The sequence below is a fragment of the Pristiophorus japonicus genome, chromosome 10 (assembly GCF_044704955.1).
Source record: "Pristiophorus japonicus isolate sPriJap1 chromosome 10, sPriJap1.hap1, whole genome shotgun sequence".
Classification (NCBI taxonomy): Eukaryota; Metazoa; Chordata; class Chondrichthyes; family Pristiophoridae; genus Pristiophorus; species Pristiophorus japonicus.
The window spans coordinates 191,743,137-191,763,237 of NC_091986.1; the positions used below are offsets into that span (position 1 = coordinate 191,743,137).

General features: G+C 40.9%; 1 protein-coding gene across 10 annotated transcripts in view; it reads left to right on the forward strand.

Annotated features, from left to right (window-relative positions):
• Positions 1-17,436, forward strand: part of LOC139275246 (inositol polyphosphate-4-phosphatase type I A) — a 248,985-nt gene extending 231,549 nt beyond the window's left edge. For 8 of the 10 annotated variants that reach the window (XM_070892431.1, XM_070892435.1, XM_070892437.1 and 5 more), the window contains 2 exons: positions 6,278-6,432; positions 12,776-13,316. In XM_070892431.1, coding sequence (XP_070748532.1) covers positions 6,278-6,432; positions 12,776-12,956 — 336 coding nt within the window. In that variant the 3' untranslated portion in view covers positions 12,957-13,316. Of the gene's footprint in view, positions 1-6,277; positions 6,433-12,775; positions 13,317-14,742 lie in introns of those variants that run through there. The other 2 variants (XM_070892436.1, XM_070892440.1) reach the window with 1 other exon arrangement.
• Positions 17,437-20,101: the final 2,665 nt, after the last annotated feature.

Consider the following 20,101-nt stretch of genomic DNA (forward strand, 5'->3'; position numbering starts at 1 on the left):
AATGCCCCTATTTAAAAAAGGAGGCAGACAAAAAGCAGGAAACTATAGACCAGTTAGCCTAACATCTGTGGTTGGGAAAATGTTGGAGTCCATTATTAAAGAAGCAGTAGCAGGACATTTGGAAAAGCATAATTCAGTCAGGCAGAGTCAGCATGGATTTATGAAGTGGAAGTCATGTTTGACAAATTTGTTGGAGTTATTTGAGGATGTAACGAACAGGGTGGATAAATGGGAACCAGTGGATGTGTATTTGGACTTCCAGAAGGCATTTGACAAGGTGCCACATGAAAGGTTATTGCACAAGATAAAAGTTCACGGGGTTGGGGGTAATATATTAGCATGGCTAGAGGATTGGCTAACGAACAGAGAGTCGGGATAAATGGTTCATTCTCTGGTTGGCAATCAGTAACTAGTGGGGTGCCGCAGGGATTAGTACTAGGACCCCAACTATTTAAAATCTATATTAACGACTTGGAAGAAAAGACTGAGTGTGACGTAGCCAAGTTTGCTGACGATACAAAAATGGGAGACAAAGCAATGTGTGAGGAAGGCACAGAAAATCTGCAAAAGGACATACAGGTTAAGTGAGTAGCAAAGATTTGGCAGATGGAGTATAATGTTGGAAAGCGTGAGGTCATGCACTTTGGCAGAAAAAATCAAAGAGCAAGTTATTATTTAAATGGAGAAAGATTGCAAAGTGCTGCAGTACAGCTGGACCTGGGGATCCTTGTGCATGAAACACAAAAGGATAGTGTGTAGGTACAGCAAGTGATCAGGAAGGCCAATGGTATCTTGGGCTTTATTGTAAAGGGGATGGAGTAAAAAAGCAGGGCAGTCTTACTACAGCTATACAAGGTATTGGTGAGGCCACACCTGGAATACTGCGTGCAGTTTTGGTTTCCATATTTACGAAAGGATATACTTGCTTTGGAGGCAGTTCAGAAAAGGTTCACTAGGTTGATTCCGGGGATGAGGGGGTTGACTTAAGAGGAAAGGTTGAGTAGGTTGGGCATCTACTCATTGGAATTCAGAAGAATGAGAGGTGATCTTATCGAAACGTATAAGATTATGAGGGGGCTTGACAAGGTGGATGCAGAGAGGATGTTTCCACAGATGGGGGAGACGAGAACTAGAGGGCATGATCATAGAATAAGGGGCCGCCCATTTAAAACAGAGGTGAGAAGACATTTCTTCTGATGGTTGTAAATCTGTGAAATTCGCTGCCTCAGAGAGCTTTGGAAGCTGGGACATTGAATAAATTTAAGACAGAAATAGACAGTTTCTTGAACGATAAGGGGTTATGGTGAGCGGGCGGGGAAGTGGAGCTGAGTCCATGATCAGATCAGCCATGATCTTATTAAATGGCGGAGCAGGCTCGAGGGGCCGTATGGCCTACTCCTGTTCCTATTTCTTATGTTTTTATTTTAAAAACAGAAAATGCCAGAAATACTCAGCAGGTCAGGCAGCATCTGTGGAGAGAGAAACAGAGTTAACGTTTCAGGCCGATGACCTTTGGTCAGAGATTCTTTAGCCTTGTTATCACAACTGTGAACATTTGTGTTATGTAAATTTGAAAAAGATTTAAAAAAAAATGTTTTTCTAAAGTGGAGTGGGCATAATCAGGCATATGTACTCGTAAATATATATGGGAGTTTTTCATTTATGAAAGTGATGTAATAATTCAAATCTTGACTGTTCCATGCTTGTAGCAAATGCTGCTAATAAACAATAACCCATAGATGAGAAGAGCTCCCAACACTGCAGGAGCCTTTTAAGGTTGAATGTCACAATTGATTTTATTACCTGCGTCAACATACCCCACCTAGCAACTACATTTAGCAAATGTGCCATGTAATTACATGACTATTATTTAATTGATGCTTTGTATGATGGCAGTACATTCAGAACCGTAAGCATAAAGCTATAGTAGTGTCAGCTTTTATTTATTATTTGTTCCAGGTTATGGGTGTCGTTGGCAACGCCAGCATTTATTGCCCATCCCTATTTAGCTTTGAGAAGGAGGTGGTGAGCCAATTTCCAGAACCGCTGCCAGAGGATTGGGAAACTTTTAAAAGCCAGCAAAGAATGACTAAAAAAAAAAATAGAGGGAAGATAGATTATGAAAGTAAACTAGCACGGAATATAAAAACATATAGTAAGAGTTTCTGTAGGTACATAAAAAGGGAAAGAGTGGCTAAAGTAAATGTTGGTCCCCGAGAGGATGAGACTGGGGAATTAATAATGGAGAACAAGGAAACGGCAGAAACGTTGAACAAGTATTTTTTATCGGTCTTCACAGTAGAAGACACTAAAAACAACCCAATAGTGGATAATCAAGGGGCTATAGGGAGGGAGGAACTCGGTAAAATAATGGGACTAAAGGCGGCCAAGTCCCTTGGACATGATGGCTTACATCCAAGGATCTTAAAAGAAGTGGCTGCAGAGATAGTGGATGCATTGGCTGTAATCTACCAAAATTCCCTGGATTCTGGGGCGGCCCCAGCAGATTGGAAAACTGCAAATGTAATGCCCCTATTTAAAAAAGGAGGCAGACAAAAATCAGGAAACTATAGACCAGTTAGCCTAACATCTATCGTTGGGGAAATGCTGGAGTCCATTATTAAGGAAGCAGTAGCAGGACATTTGGAAAAGCATAATTCAATCAAGCAGAGTCAGCATGGTTTTATGAAAGGGAAATCATGTTTTGACAAATTCGCTGGAGTTCTTTGAGGATGTAACGAGCAGGATGGATAAGGGGGAACCAGTAGATGTGGTGCATTTGGATTTCCAGAAGGCATTCACTAAGGTGCCACATAAAAGATTACTGCACAAGATAAAAGTTCACAGGGTTGGAAGTAATATATTAGTATGGATAGAGGATTGGCTAACTAACAGAAAACAGAGGGTTGGGATAAATGGGTAATTTTCCGGTTGGTAAACAGTAACTAGTGGGGTGCCGCAGGGATCTGTGCTGGGGCCTCAACTATTTACAATCTATATTAATAACTTGGATGAAGGGACCGAGTGTAATGTAGCCAAGTTTGCTGATGATACAAAGATGGGTGGGAAAGCAAATTGTGAGGAGGACACAAAAAATATGCAAAGGAATATAGACAGGCTAAGTGAGTGGGCAAAAATTTGGTAGATGGAGTATAATGTGGGAAAATGTGAGGTTATCCACTTTAGCAGAAAAAAATAGAAAAGCAAATTATAATTTAAATGGGGAAAAATTGCAAAGTGCTGCAGTACAGAGAGACCGGAGGATCCTTGTTCAGGAAACACAAAAAGTTAGTATGCAGGTACAGCAAGTAATCAGGAAGGCAAATGGAATGTTGGCGTTTATTGCAAGGGGGATGGAGTATAAAAGCAGAGAAGTCCTGCTACAACTGTACAGCCTGGAGTACAGGGTACAATTTTGGTCTCCGTATTTAAGGATGGATATACTTGCATTGGAGGCTGTTCAGCGAAGGTTGATTCCGAAGATGAGGGGATTGACTTATGAAGATAGGTTGAGTAGGTTGGGCTTATACTCATTGGAGTTCAGAAGAATGAGCGGTGATAGCGAAACATAAAAGCTAATGAGGGGGTTTGACAAGGTGGATTCAGTGAGGATATTTCCACTCATGGGGGAGACTAAAACTAGAGGACATGGTCTCAGAATAAGGGGCAGCCCATTTAAAACTGAGATGAGGAGGAATTTCTTCTGAGGGTTGTAAATCTATGGAATTCTCTGCCCCAGAATACTGTGGAGACTGGGTCATTGAATATATTTAAGGTGGAGATACTCAGATTTTTGAGCGATAAGGGAATAAAGGGTTATGAGGAGCGGGCAGGGAAGTGGAGCTGAGTCCATGATCAGATCAGCCACGATATTGAATGGCGGAGCAGGCTCGAGGGGCAGTATGGCCTACTCCTGCTCCTATTTCTTATGTTCTCGTCCGTCTGGTGAAGTGCTGTTAGGGAAGGAGTTCCAGTATTTTGATCCAGAGTATTGTGAAGGAACGGCGATATGCTTCCAAGTCAGGATGGTGTGTGACTTGGAGGGGAACTTTGAGGCGGTGGTGTTCGCATACGCCTGTTGCCCTTGTCCTTCTAGGTGGTAGAGGTCGTGGGTTTGGGGGGTGCTGCTGGAGAAGCTGTGGCGAGTTGTTGCAGTGCATCTTGTAAATGGTACACACTGCAGCCACGGTACACCGGTAGTGGAGGAAGTGAATGTTTAAAGTGGTGGGTGGGATGCCAATCAAAGCTTTGTCCTGGATGGTGTCAAGCTTCTTGAGTGTTGGAGCTGCACTCATCTAGGCAAGTGGAGAGTATTCCAACACACTCCCGACTTGTGCCTTGTAAATGGTGGAAAGGCTTTGTGGAGTCAGGAGATGCGACACTCGCCGCAGAATACCCAGCCTCTGACTTGCTCTTGTTGCCACAGTATTTATGCGGCTGGTCTAGTTAAGTTTCTGGTCAGTGGTGAGTGGTGACCCCCGCCCCCCAAGGATGTTGATGGTCGGGTATTCAGCGATGGTAATGCTGTTGAATGTCATGGGGCAGTGGTTAGACTCTCGCTTGTTGGAGATGGTCATTGTCTGGCATTTGTGTGGCAGAAATGTTACTTGCCACTTATCAGCCCAAGCCTGAATGTCGTCCAGGTCTTGCCGTTTTCGGGCATGGACTGATTCATTATCTGAGGAGTTGTGAATGGTACTGAACACTGTGCAGTCATCAGCGAACATCCCCACTTTTGACTTTATGATGGAGGGAAGGTCATTGATTAAGCAGCTGAAGATGGTTGGGCCTAGGACACTGCCCTGAGGAACTCCTGCAGCGATGTCCTGGGCCTGATGTGATTGACCTCCAACCACCACAACCATGTTCCTTTGTGCTAGGTATGACTCCAGCCAATGGAGAACTAGTTTTCCCCCTGATTCCCATTGACTTCAGTTTTACTTGGGCTCCTTGATGTCACACTTGGCCAAATGCTGCCTTGATGTCAAGTTCAGTCACTCTCACCTCACCTCTGGAATTCAGCTCTTTTGTCCATGTTTGGACCAAGGCTGTAATGAGGTCTGGAGCCGAGTGGTCCTGTCTGAACCCAAAATGGGCATCGGCGAACAGGTTATTGGTGAGTAAGTACTGCTTGATAGCACTGTCAACAACACCTTCCATCACATTGCTGATGACAGAGTAGACTGATGGGGCAGTAATTGGCCAGATTGGATTTGTCCTGCTTTTTGTGGACAGGACATACCTGGGCAGTTTTCCACATTGTCTGATAAATGCCAGTGTTGCAGCTGTACTGGAACAGTTTAGCTCGAGGCGTAGTTAATTCTGGAGCACAAGTCTTCAGCACGACAGCCAGGCAGTTGTCGGGGCCCATAGCCTTTGCTGTATCTAGTGTGCTCAGCCATTTCTTGATATCACGTGGAGTGAATCAAGTTAGCTGAAGACTGGCTTCTGTGATGGTGGGGACTTCCGGAGGAGGCCGATATGGATCATCCACTCAGCAGTTCTGAAGGTTGCAAATGCTTCAGCCTTATCTTTTGCATTCACATGCTGGGCTCTGCCATCATTGAGGATGCGTATATTCATGGAGCCTCCTCCTCCCATTCGTCATTTAATTGTCCACCGCCATTCACGACTGAATGTTGCATGTCTGCAGAGCTTTGATCTGATCCATGGCTTGCTCATTTACATTTAGATATTGTGGGTTCAAGTCCCACTCTAGGACTTGAGCATGAACTCTGAAGTGACGTCCCAGTGCATTACTGTATTGTCAAAGGTATCCTTCAATTGAGATGTTCCATTAAGGTCCTGTTGGATGTTCCACTGGTTTAGGTGAATATTAAAAATCCAATGACACGAGTACGCAATTTTCCTGGTACTCTGGCTGACATTTCTCTCTCAATCAGTACCACCAATTGCTCTCTTCTATTCATTGCACCTTGCTGTGCTCTGCACAAATAACTGCTGTATTTATTTACATAGTGATTAATGATGTGAAGCACTTTGGGACATTTCTGGAACATGTAATAAGGTGTGATTTTTAAAAAAAATTTATTTTACAATTTAAGCTGTTTTTGCATTCTTGAAGCTATCAGAACCTCTCAATTGACTGACTGCAATATTATTCTTCACTTGTATCCATTTATAAGTTTCTATAACCTTGTTACATTCTTATTTTGATTCTGAAATATACTTCAATTCAAAATTGAGATATTCTAAAGAATTAAATCACTTTTAATCTTCTGATACAATTTTTTTTTCTTCCATTTTTTGTTCTCAGATTTGTCGTAGACTAAATGGTGTTCGATTTACAAGCTGTAAAAGTGCCAAGGATCGGACGGCTATGTCGATCACTCTGGAACAGTGCCTGATTCTGCAGCATGAGCATGGCATGGCTCCTCAGGTCTTTACACAGGCCCTGGACTGCATGAGGAGGTAAGCTTTCATTTGTTGGCAAGTCATTCAAAACTGCACACATTGATTGCGGAAAGATGCAAACTGCAGAAAAGTAATTCTTCAGTAACGCAATTATGCAGTGAATTGCACTGAGGAACGGAATATAACAAAATTTCATCAATTATATTCATCACGGTATGATGAACTAATCCTAATGCTGGGGCAGCAAAAACATATATCAGAAGGAAGTTTATGCAACAGGCTGTACAGATTAGAAAGGAGACGCCAATTCTCTTTTTGCTTTGGAAACCGTTGCTGCTCATCTTCCCCTTCCATCTAGAGCATTAACCGTCCCTGACTCACTGTCTTGCTTTCCCCATATAATAATGGTGCCCCTGAAGATGCATGAGTTTCCCTAAACTTTTCATGTCTCCCCTACCCACTGGCTGCCTTGTCAGTCCTACCCCACCCAACAAGATGTATTATTTCCCTCCCCCCCCCCCCCCCCAAATGCTGTCTGCTTCAGGACTTGTTGGGATGTGACCATCAAGTTCATCTTGGTGAACTTTTCTCATTCCTCCTCCTATTCTTCCCCTGACACCTTGGGTAGATTTTAAAAAGATGAGGAGTAAGCTAGCTGTAGGACTGTAGATCAGCAGAGGTTGAACAGGTTCCACTGGTTCTGTAGTTTAGTTCTACTCCAGCAGGGAGCTTGTCGACTGTGAGGTGGAGCATGGCAGTAATGGGATATTTTCAAAAAGGAGATTGCAAAGTAGCAGAAGAGATATATACCTCCTTTTTTTTTTAAAAAGAAACTATTTGAAGTTTTCAGAATGCTGTGGATAAAAAGGCTAGAAGTAAACTAAAATTGGAGTGTTTTTTAAAAAAACATTAAATTTCCTTTTCAGGGCTGATGTCAGGAAGCATTGCACACAAAAGGTAGTGTGAATCTGCAACGCTCTCCCTCAAAAAGCTGAGGCTAGGTCAATTGAAGTCAAAACTGAGCTATAGATTTTTGTTGGGTAAGGGATATAGAGCAACGGCAGGTAAATGAAGTTGAGATACAGGCTCGAGGGGCTGAATGGCCTACTCCTGTTCCTACAATAATGAACCTTCACTACAGGTCTCCTTGCCCCCAGGCTGCTGCAGTGACACAGCTGACCGGGCTAAACTGTATCTTGGAGTAGTCGTCTTAATCAGTACAGCAACCTCACCAGCCCAGGAGCTGATCCATGTGTGCCCAATATTCTAAAATATGTGGGTTTATCCAGGTTAGTAATGTGTGGCAGCCATTGGGGGCTTTCTTCAACCAACACTGAAGAATAGCCCAAAATTGCTACATATTTCCTTAGTTACAACTGGTTTGCAGGAGAATGGTGTGACCCTATTTTGATCATTTGAGATTGTCAGTTGTGACAGCAGTAACTTCAATATACTTAAAACGGAGTCCATTTTTTTGCATTTGGAATTGAGGCATTGGCACTGGCAGCTCAGCAAAACCTTATTTCTACACTTCAGAAGCCTGTGGTAATTTGTTTTTTAATTTGTCTAAATTGCAGGCCAGAGCAGGCAAATACTATACATGACAGCCAAACTCCGCCAAAATCTGTCAAGAAGACATACAGCTCGATTGTCCTTGTCTAAGAATTAAGACCCATCATTAACTCCTAACTCTGAATATAGATCAGAAAATAACTATGCACTCATTCACCCAAGAACCAAAGCTGCAGTTACTCCTACAGCTCCCGGCCATCCAGCTTCAGAGTACACATTTCTCTGGCCCATCCTCCGAACTCACTTCTGTGACATTGGGGATCAGTCTTGCAACCTGCAGGGAAATGAGATGCAGTTGCTCTTAAAAGTGAAATGATGATCTGACATTTTCTTTTAAAAGATAATTCATGTCTTTTTATTTTAAGCAACAATAATTATGAAACAAGGCCATTGTTATACATTTAGAAGCAGCCAAACCAGTGCTTGGAAGCCAGTAAGTCCTTTTGATTGGTTTTAAGTTACACTGATTGCAAACATTGAGAAAGACATTCATTGTGGTTTCAATATAGATATACTTTTCCCTTCTGTTCATATTCAGTTTACTCTTTATTTTTTCCCCTATCCACCTCTATAAATGGCATTCCCTGTAGAAAATGGCTAGAGTATTGGTTAACGGATAGAAAACAGCGAGTAGAGATAAACTGGTCATTTTCAGGTTGGTAGTGGGATGCCGCAAGGATCAGTGCTTAGGCCCCAGCTATTTACAATCGATATTAATGATTTAGATGAAGGGACTACGTGCAATGTATCCATGTTTGCGGACAATACAAAGCTAGATGGGAAAGTAAGCTCTGAGGAAGGGACACACAGCCTGCAAAAGGATATAGGCAGGTTAAGGAGGTAATAAGGTGGCAGATGGAATATAATGTAGGGAAATGTGAGGTTATTCACTTTGGTAGGAAGAATAGAAAAACAGAATTTTTTTTAGTGTTGAGAAACTAGTAAATGTTGGTGTTCAGAGCGATGTAGGTGTCCTTGTACAAGCAACAGTTTAGTGTGCAGGTAAAGCAAGCAATTAGGAAGACAGGTTGGAGTACAAGAATAAAGAAGTATCGCTACAATTGTACAGGGCTTTGGTGAGGTCACACCTGGAGTACTGTGCACAGTTTTGGTCTTATCTAAGGAAGGATATACTTGCCTTAGAGGCAGTGCAACGAAGGTTCACTAGATTGATTCCTGGGATGAGAGGGTTGTCCTATGAGGAGAGATTGAGTAGATTGGGCTTGTTCTCTGGAATTTAGAAGAATGAGAGGTGATCTCATTGAAACATACAAGATTGTGAGGGGGACTGACAAGGTAGATGCTGAGATGTTGTTTCACCTGGCTGGAGAGTCTAGAAGTCATGGTCTACTCATATCCATGTATATAGAAATTATTTAAAAATGGGGGAAATTCTTTAAATTTCTTTAGCTTTGTTTTAATCTGTATAGATTGTGTACAAAAAAAAGTTCTCGAGTTAATATTTTTCTAAATTGGTTGCAGTTGTAAAGTGATAATTACCACACTAAACTAATTGGGCACGTGATTTATTCTCAGGATAAGGGGCCAGCCATTTAAGACTGATGTGGAATTTCTTCACTCAGGGTTGTTAATCTTTGGAATTCTCTCGAACAAAAGGAACAACCACTATCAGACCAATAGTTCCAATTGCGTTTACAATTTGAATAAAACCTTTTCAAATAAATCTCTGGATTCTGGGAGAGCGCACCCTCCTAATATCAGTCCTTTCTCATTGTCTCACTGGATAGCAAGAAAAGCAGAAGTCCCAGTGCTGGTTCTCAGCTTTGGCAACGTCCCACAGCCCTGAGGTGGTCACTGGCTGCTCAGATTCATGAAGCAGAATGTTTGCCAAAGGCCACTGTGAAGGCAAAGTGACGAGTGCCAGAGAGGCTGGAATTAACGTCCGGGAAAAATACACCTGTCTGCTAACCTGCGAGATGCAAGGAAAAGAAAGCTGGACATTCACTGAATATTATGTGATTGCATTGTTGAATTAGTACATACTGTCAACAGTTAAACAGCTGAAAGGTCCCCTGATTCAGGGCAGTGCTAGAGGAGCTACGGTTTACTACAACATACTTGGGTTAGGGTCTGGAAAATTAATTAACATTCCTGCCTCTGATTGCTACCCAGCAACTCCTGTTTGAAGAATGCTTGTGTACATGTCAGGTCAAAACTTGATCAGGCTCAACAGTGATGCCCTTCACAAATAACCAGCCAACACTCATTGTCAAGCCTTGCACCTACAGAATGTCTACTTCAGTAAGGTACTCGACAGTGACCCATAGCCATGGGACAGTGCCCAGCTAAGAGTCACTACCTTTTAAGAAAGAGGGTAGGGAGAATATTTCAGAGAAAAAACTTCCAGTTGCTGTTTACATGCCTCTTTTGCTGGAAATAAGCCTAAACTGAAAGCCCTTTGCTGCTCCAATAAATTTCTATTCATTTATAATTGTTTTATAATTCGTTACTAATAGTGTAATTAGTGTACCAAGAAATACTTTGTTTCGATTAAGATTTTTATAAATGGTTTCATCAGTCAATTTCCAATTTTTTTGTACTGCAACCAGTTTATTAATCTGACAAGTCAATCCAAATATAAACAAAAGAAAAGACTTGATTTTACATCATTTGCTGAGAATTATAAAATGTATGCTTACCTTAAGGAGAAATTTGTGAGTGGGTTAGCTTTATATAAAAATAAGAACATTCGCTCACTTTTTTAAAATACAGATTAGTGCAGGCCGATTATCAAGTACCCTTCTAACCGGTTTTGATGTGGAACAACAGGACTGGGGTTTAAAACTGCATTTCCACACAGTGATTTCACAGTCTTTGGCAGGTACTAGTGCTGTGGATCAGAGATCAGTCGTGTGCCCATATGAAAGGAGTGATCATCAGGATGAGTGAGTCTACACTTCTCACCCAGTGAGCAGTTTGGATATTTCCAGGTGTCTGGGATTGGATGGCCTGGCTGCTCTTTGAGCACAGGGTTGTTGGTAAGGGCATGGCAGAGGAGTGGAAGGCAAGAGAATGGGGTTGGTTCAACAGCACTACATATCGGAAGCACTACTGCATGGTGGCAGAGACATAGATGGGTGTCAACTACTACTTTTCTTCCACAGAATCACAACCGAGTTCCCAGTCTCAACTTTGATTCTGTGGGGAAGCATTAACTTGGAGGCCCGTTATCACCCCATAGGATGGTGGAATCATTTGTCCTCTGTCCTGGGCCTATTGGCGACTGACTCAAGAAAGTCCTTGGCAAAGATTTGGCTTCATATCACCCCACTCTGCAGCCACACGGTCTAGGGAAGAAAAAGAGATAAAATGATAATCCCGTGTCTTCTCTCAAAGAAAGTAAAGAAAGTAATTAAATTATTGTAGAATGACAGAGCATGTAATTTTAAAATTCGAACTGGGCGAAAGCATGATATTTTGCATTGACATTTTGCATTTTAATTGGATTAGGATCTCCGTGTAATTGAATTCAATGGGATGTTGTTTGGTAAACTGGAATGCTATGCCCAGTCTTCAGTTATCTGGCATAATCTGTACAAAGAAACTCTTCTGCAGTTTGCTCTTGTTCCCATCGCTGAGTTCACAGCAGCAGCGAAGTTGCTTTTTAACTTGTCTGTCAGAACTACATGAATGTTACTAAAATTAAGGAATTGTCTGTGAGCTTTCCTTTTTATTTTATAGTCCCCATTTATGCATCATTCATCAGTTTTGTTTTATATGTTTCGCAGATGTCATAAACATGAAATCCTTTAAATAGCTCTCAAATATTGAAAAGGTTTCAGCACTAATTAAGGACATGTTCTTAATTTGCTGTACATCTCTAAGAAAGGATAAGAATTTAAGACACAGTAAATGACCCTACACTAACTGTGATCGAACCCTGTTTGCACTCACTGAAGTTTTAAAGTTAGTTTTATTGTGTACCTTGTCTCAAAGTTTTTTGTCGTTTTCTTATCCTTTCTGTGTTTACCTGTTATTTAACGCTGTCTCACCCAAATATTTCAGAGGTGGTTTTAGCTGGCGATATAAATTTCTCTATATCTAAATGGTTGCCCTTTATTCTGGTAGATAACTAAAGTGTTGAAAGAAACATTCTTGCCATCATAGCTCTATATAAAGCTAAGATTTATAATTCGACTCTAACCTTCACAGATTTTCTCATGTTTGTTAGTGGCATCATGGGAAGATTTTCCATATTCACTAAGAAATCTTAATGGCATCCTGAAAGAATGTGCTTATGATTACGTTAGAAATAGCAACCTGAGAAATCTGTTCACCATATTGTGATCTGCAGAGAAAATCTTGATGCGCTTAAAAAAAAAAGCTTAATTTCTGTGGGAAATTTTACACAATTTATTTTCCTTTTTGAAGGTGAGAAAGGGTTAAATACGAGAATGGTTATTCACGTTCAGTTTGCTTGTACATTTTGAAGCATGGTGAGGCATGGCACTGCAGCATGGACTGACATGCAGACTGAACATGAGAAACCAGTGTCATTCTTTCTAAATTTTCAACTTTTCTCTTTTTTTCTCTTTTTTCACTCTTTCTCTTTCTAATGTGTTACTTTTGTCACTCTTCTTTTCATTTGCTGGTTTTGGTGCTTTCCTTTATAATATCTCATATTTTGTACCTTTGTACTATTTAAATATAAAAAAAACTCCACCTTCCCCTTTCCCCGCCCCCCCCCCCCCCTCCTGTTTTAAATATTCTTGCCTATTCTTTTTATGCTGTCTTTGCTGCATGCTTGTTTTGCTTTCTTTCCCCTGCCCTTCTCCCCTGCAATTTCCTACATTATCCCTTTTCACAGCATTGGAACGCGGGAGGTAGTCACACAGAAGAACTTGAGTGGCCTGGTGCCCATCCGTGATTGCAGGCTTGACCCCAGCCTCCTCTATTCCATCCCTTTACTTGCTCTTAGCCCCAATTTAATGATGGTATGGGTCTTTCTGAGCCTGGCGTATCTGCTGGCCAGATTTCGATACCAATGACGAGAAGGTTAAACGCCATTCTTTAAAAAGAAAGTTTAAAAAAAAACGAGCTTAGCTACTTGTTGCTCAGAAGCCACTGAATGGAAGGATGTGCAATAGAATTGTCCACCATAAAATATGCCTTACAAATGTCAGAACTTTATACTGTACTTTATGTATATATTTTATCAAAGCTTAAAATAGAGGATGTATGAAAGATTCTATCTACTGTATACATGAAAACTCTTGTAATAGAAACATATGACGAGTACCTCAGAGTTTCTTGAACTATATCTAAAATAAAAGGACAGAGCGCTTATACTGTATTTTCAGGAAATTTATTTAAGCCCTTTCTAAACATTCTAGTGCAGTCATAACTTTTCTGTTAGCTGTTGTGTGACTGTTCTATTGTAATGTTCTTTTTGTGTTGAGTTCTGAAACCACAGCACTTTCTTGGAAGAAACCGCATATGTGGTAAATCCTCTTCAAAACTGCTTGTCTGTATTTAACCAAATAAAATTGTATTTAAAATTATTTTGAAATATTACCATAACCTTTTAAAAATGTACATTGGCCTTTTTGAGATAACTTGCTTTCGTGACTTGTGTAACTTGCTTACATAAGAAATGCTTTGCCAGTAAAGAAAGCTCTGTTCAGACATCTGGGCAGATACCACATGACAACTAACTTGCTTGTGTAAACACAAAGGCATGTATTGTACTGCATTCTGCTTCTGTCTTATAGCACACCCATTTAGTCTGCATAAGTGAGTAAATCATTTAACTTTTTTCACTTTGGTTTAGATCTGGTGCAGGGTTATGGGGAAAGAGCAGGGGAGTGGGATTAAGTGGCTAGCTTTTTCAGAGCCAGAACGGTAGGCTGAATGGCTGCCTTCTGTGTTGTATGATTATTACCAAATGCCCCAGTGCACAGTGACTTGCACTTTATATATTTTTTTAATTCTAATATTCTTCCCTTTGATCCTCTTCTGAAGGCAGTGATTCATGGTTACAAAAATGTCTGCAGCCTTCAAGACTTCATACACATTCTTAGAGGAGTGTTGCTAGATATTTGACTCTGGAGTCATATCAATCTTGCCTTCACATGTCACCCATGTGACTATTTCTAGCAGGGGTTGCTGGATAGTGATCAGGAGCAGAAGCCCTGCTGAATTTCCACTTCCTAGCTTTTTGACATCAAAGCCATTTTTTTTTTTTAGCACCCCAAATGTTGCCCTGGTTCAGCACAAATTTGAAGATCAATCCTGCAACCTTCCTGGTCTGTGGTTCATTTCCACACTGGTCAGTACATTTACCCATTCAGCATAAAGTGCACTTATCTTCAAAATCAACTCCTCCTTGCATGAAAGCTAACTCATGCTCTCTTGCAGCTCCGACCTCATCAGAAACTATTTGCATTCGGCTGCCAGTATTTCCAGTGACAGTCACAAGTCAGCAAACTGGTAGTATTTATAATAATTTTTATATATTTTAACTGCCAATCTGTTATTTGTGCAGTGGCACAAGTATTTGATGTGACTCTGAACAGAAGGGTCTAATCAGAAATGATTTTAGGTGTGTTATAATTGGATTCAAACCTGACTTAAAACTAGTCTTTTTTACATGGCTGTACAAACCTGAGCAATCTAATCCTAGTCTGTGAAGCACATATTATGTAATCACCGCTCACCATTCAGTTGCCTCTTATTAACCAATTGCTCATCTTGTCATTGTCTTATGAGTCTTTTTATTTTATAATCATTTTTTTTCTTTGCTGCTATCATTCTCTGTACTTGTTTCTTCCCCAGCGAGGGATGTCGCCGAGAAAACACGATGAAGAATGTTGGATGTCGCAAGTACGCATTTAACACTCTACAATTGAAGGCTTTTCCAAAACATTACAGGCCACCAGAAGGAACCTTTGGAAAAGTCGACACTTAAAAAAAAAAATAGGAAAAAGACCTTAACCAAACGTGACTCCTGTGAATGACTACTCGTTTATAGTGATAGTTGTGGGGCTTTTACAATGAAACGTGTATAGTGAAGATAGCTGTCAACCAAAAAAAAGTAGCTTGTTGAACAGTTAAATGTTTCTTGAAGATGTAAATGTTCCATGGTATCAACCAACTAGGTCTATTTCCTCTATATGTAGAGCATGCTCTTTTGACTAGTTTGTCATTATGTAATATAGTACATGATAGAGAAGATTGTGGGATTACCATTTAAAAACAATCTGCATAAAAACATTAGAAGCACAATGGAAAGGGAGGTCCCTCAAATACTCTGAAAACGGTATACTATAGCTGGACAGTGACCATTGGTGTTGTGTAGAGTTGAGGGTAATTGGTTCCAAGTGCATGCACATTTCAGATGGTCTACTAGAGACTTGGCTTCATGTTTTATGAAGAACAAAGTAGTACAGGTTTTGAAGCTGTGTTTCTTTGCTGCTTTTGGGAGTGGCAGAGGAACATTTGCTTGAACTTCCCATCTTACAGCCATCAATATAGACAAACCGAGACAGCATTGTGTATGGTGTTCACAGTTAGCCAATAGTAGCTCCTGCTTTACAGAATATCTACTGATGTACTTGCTTTCCTATTCAAAGCAGTAAAAGCACAGGCTGGACATGTTTCGTAGGAAATGTGTGCTGTTTAGTCACTGTTGGAACTACGTTTTGTCCAAAGGTATTGAGTTTATACAAGAAACAACGTTGTGAATCCAGAAAGAGAAAAGGAAAGTTTTTCGTTTATAAAAAAAAAAAAGTTTGCCTTGATGCATTAAGAACATAAGAAAAGTCAGGATGGAAAATGGCCATGCAACTCATTGAAGCTCATCCCTCTGTCCTGCCCCAGCTTGCCTCACATTGGGAACATATTTGTTTTAAATGTTTTATCATTCCAGTTACAGCAACCAGATCCCTTTATACTTGCTGCTCAGTAATTATCTGTTGCCCATAATCATACAGCAATCCATGTTGCCTAATATTGCACTAATAAAGCCCCTTATCCCTTGTCCTATTTTATTTTGTATGCCCTTGTGTAAAAGACTTGCTTTATGTTTCTTTTTGCTTTGCAATGACACTGTATTCTTATGACCGTGAGCTCAGCTATAATTTTATCACAACTGCCAAGAAAAGAATGCAGGCTGAAGCCATCGGTAACTATTGATTAAACATATCATTTTGGTCAGACCATTTCTGCTTCCATGCGACTTGGTTTCTTTTTAACCAAACATGCATGGTTGCTACACAGCATTTTTGTTCCTCGCACAAAGGACGTTCTGAAATACTTGACTGCTTTAAGAGAGATGTGGGATTGTCTAAATGCAGCTCACGTGGATCGTTGAAGAGTTAGACAATTGTTAAAGTATTGTTTGAAAAGTTACAGTTTGGTCTGTGGCATCCAGAATGCAGTACATATCTGCCACGTTGATGACAATTGTACACATTCCAAGTGCTTCGGTGTAGTTGTATGCAATTAGACGATATATAGGAATTAAAGATGTATGGATTTTTACATGTAAAGGCACATACTTGCATTAAAGCACTGCTCTTAAAAGTAACACAGGGCTCTTGTACGTAAAGCCCCAAATAAATCAAGCAAAATACATTTTTATTACACTGTTAATTTTGTTGAAGGAATTACACGTGAGTTTTATTTATAAGGTTTACAACATTTTTAACCTTTTTATGTAGAATGTATTCATTGCTGTTTTACAAGATGCAAGCGAAAAGTTGGCACAAAGTACTTTTTAAAAAAAAAACTGCAGAAGGATAGTGTAACATTTTTCTTTCTATTATCTCTGCTGCACAAGTGTTGCATTGCATATAAAAATTCTCTATATACCATACTGGACATAGATTTAGGAAAGCCAAATACCATTAACTTCACTGAGACGCTGTCAGAATGGAGATGTAGGTAGCTCTGCAGGGCAGGTTTTCTCATTTTTAATTTAGTTTGCATCTTTTTCAATAAGGGAATGTGTGCAACATTGGAGTCTCGTCTCAATTCAAAAGCATGTGTCAAAAGCTTGTACTCGAGTAGAAAATGGTCTGTTTGCAAAACTAAAAGGGCCATACTTGAGAATATTAATATAGAAGAAAAAAATTTAAGTTGTGCTTGTACACACTCGATTATGATGTATTATACTGATAAAGCCTGTCAATTCTGTAAATGAACAGATGTGTAATCCATGTTGACTTAGGGATGCAGTTATGGTTTAAGTCGCACATTTTGTAATGTATATAATGTATATGAAAATATCATTCAGTCTGAAAATGTTCACATTTCATGTAATCTTTTTACAAATTTTATTTATTTATGTTTTACAGTATTCAAACTGTTACAAGCCTTTTACCAGTGGGATTATTTTTGTTTCCTCTGACTGATCACATTAGATTCAAGTAAGCTGTATAATGTGCTTCTCCAAGTGCTCACCTATGGTATGAAATATTAAAAAGGAAACTGACAAGTTGCTTGTGTTCAGTTGTGCTGCGAGTCTTTGTTAATGTACATCAATAAATTGAAACTATTTGTAGACAACTTGTTCTACTTCGAGTTGTGTTAGATGATGGTTTTATACTACGTCAGGGGTAGATGTTTTAACAGTAAGTCCAACCAAACTGGAAGCCCTGGATTCAATTCGGGGTCTGTGCTGAGTTATCCGATCTCGGTCAGCACAGCAGATGAGGTGCTGCAATTGGCCTCTGTCTAAAATCAGCCAAGATACCCACTCCAATGACTCCTGATAGTGTTTGAAAGTATTGTTGGGTTTTGAGAATATTAGGGTTGGTCGTGTTGTCTTACACAGGCAAGACTTGCAACCTGTCCCAGAATGGGTCCATAGGTAACTGCAACGTTGGATCTGCTCAGACAGCCATGGTGTTGACTCGTTACCTCTGCATATACAAGTGGCTGTACGTTAACTGAAGTCATCCTGGCTTTATGGTAAACATCCCATAACAGTGGGATGACTGCAGGTACTACAGCATCCTTTTTTGACAATTTATTTTCCTCTCTTAAAGTTTGATTCCTTGCCGGAGGATGATTCCAAGAGAAGTGGGCATTCTCTGATACCTCACCATACAAGTGTAACTTATGTATGAGCCATAACATTGAGTATTGCTTGATTATTTCACCAGGGGAGGTCAGCTGCAGCCCAGCTGAACCCTATCCTCATCCAATGTACAGCCATGCGTACTTTAGTCATTGGACAGCAATCTGAATAGAAACCCAGGTCATTTCTTCCCTCTCTGACCCAGGGCTGCTAAAGCCAGTGGTAGCGACCCTATCACCTTTGTGCTTCTTGGTCGAAAGATGCATAAACTTGTGCAACCATTGGGAAAGCTGTCCATTGGCATCAATCAGTTTTAATTTCCTTCAGGTTTGCCAAATGTTTAAAAAAAAAATTTTAATTGGTTTATGTGCCTGAATGAAGTGGCTTTATATGATCTGTTATAATTCATTTAGGACTTTCTCATTTCTGAGTTAAGCAGTTGCCTTAATATAAAACAGGATATGTTCACAATGTACTACTACAACAGGATGTTTGTTCCCAATTTTTTTTTATTAGTTCCGGGATGTGGGCGTCGCTGGCAAGGCCAGGATTTATTGCCCTCGACAGGGTGGTGGCCACTTTTAACCGCTGCAGTCTTGTGGTGAAGGTACTCCCACAGTGCTGTTGGGGAGGGAGTTCCAGGATTTTGACACAGTGACAATGAAGGAACGGCGATACATTTCCAAGTTAGAATGATGTGCAACATGGAGGGGAACTTGCAGGTGATGGTGTTCCCATGCGCCTGCTGCCCTTCTCCTAGGCGATAGAGGTCATGGGTTTGGGGGGTGTTGCTGCAGTGCATCCTTGTAGATGATGCACACTGCAGCCACGGTGCGCCGGTGGTGGAGGAAGTGGATGTTAAAGGTGGTGGATGGGGTGCTAGTCAAGTGGGCTGCTTTGTCCTGGATGGTGATGAGCTTCTTAAGTGTTGTTGGAGCTGCACTCAACTAGGTAATTGGAGAGTATTCTATCAAACTCCTGACCTGTGCCTTGTAGATGGTGGAAAGGTTTTGGGGAGTCGGGAGGTGAGCCACTCGCTGCAGAATACCCAGCCTCTGACACACTCTTATGTGGCTGGTTCAGTTAAGGTTTTGGTCAATGGTGACCCATCCAGGAAAATGATGGTGGGGGATTCAGTGATAGTAATGCCGTTGAATATCAAGGGGAGGTGGTTAGGCTCTTGCTTGTTGGAGATAGTCAATGCCTGGAATTTGTGTGGCGCGAATGTTACTGCCATTTATCAGCCCAAGCCTGAATATTGCCCAGGTCTTGTTGCATGTGGGCATGGACGGCTTCATTTTCTGAGGAATTGCGAATGGAGCTGAAGACTGCAATCATCAGCAAACATCCCCACTTCTGACCTTATGATGGAGGGAAGGTCATTGATGATGCAGTTGAAGATGGTTGGGCCTAGGACACTGCCCTGAGGAACTCCTGCAGCAATGTCTTGGGGCTAGGATGATTGACCTCCAACAACCACAACCATGTTCCTTTGTGCTAGGTATGCTGCCAGCAGGTGGCGTTTTCCTCCTGATTCTCATTGACTTCAGTTTTACTTGGGCTCCTTGATGCCACACTTGGTTAAATGCTGCCTTGATGTCAAGGGCAGTCATCCTCACCTCACTTTTGGAATTCAGCTCTTTTGTGCATGTTTGGACCAAGGCTTGTAATGAGGTCTGGAGCTGAATGGTCCTGGCGGAACTGTTGCGCAAGCGGCAATTTCGCTAGTCATGTGACTAGTAGTTGCCTGCGACGATTCCGGAGTTAAATACCAAATTACACAATAGACAAATGACTATCGTTAATGTTTGTTTAATACAGGAAAAGTGCAAGACTCACTACTTACACTCTATAATTCTCTGAAACAGAAGAAGTACAAGACTCACCACTTATACTCTATAGTTCCCCAATACAAAAGAAGTATAAGACTCACTAGTTATACTCTATTTAACTCTGAAGACTAGGCGTTCCAAAAGGTGTTCCTTGCCGCTCAAAATACTCTTGTTTAACTCAACACTCTCATAGTTACCCAATACGTCCCAGGTGATCAATCCGGTCCTGACACTGTTCCTTCAAGGGTCGCTCCCTGGTCCCTGCTTCTGTCGCGTGTTG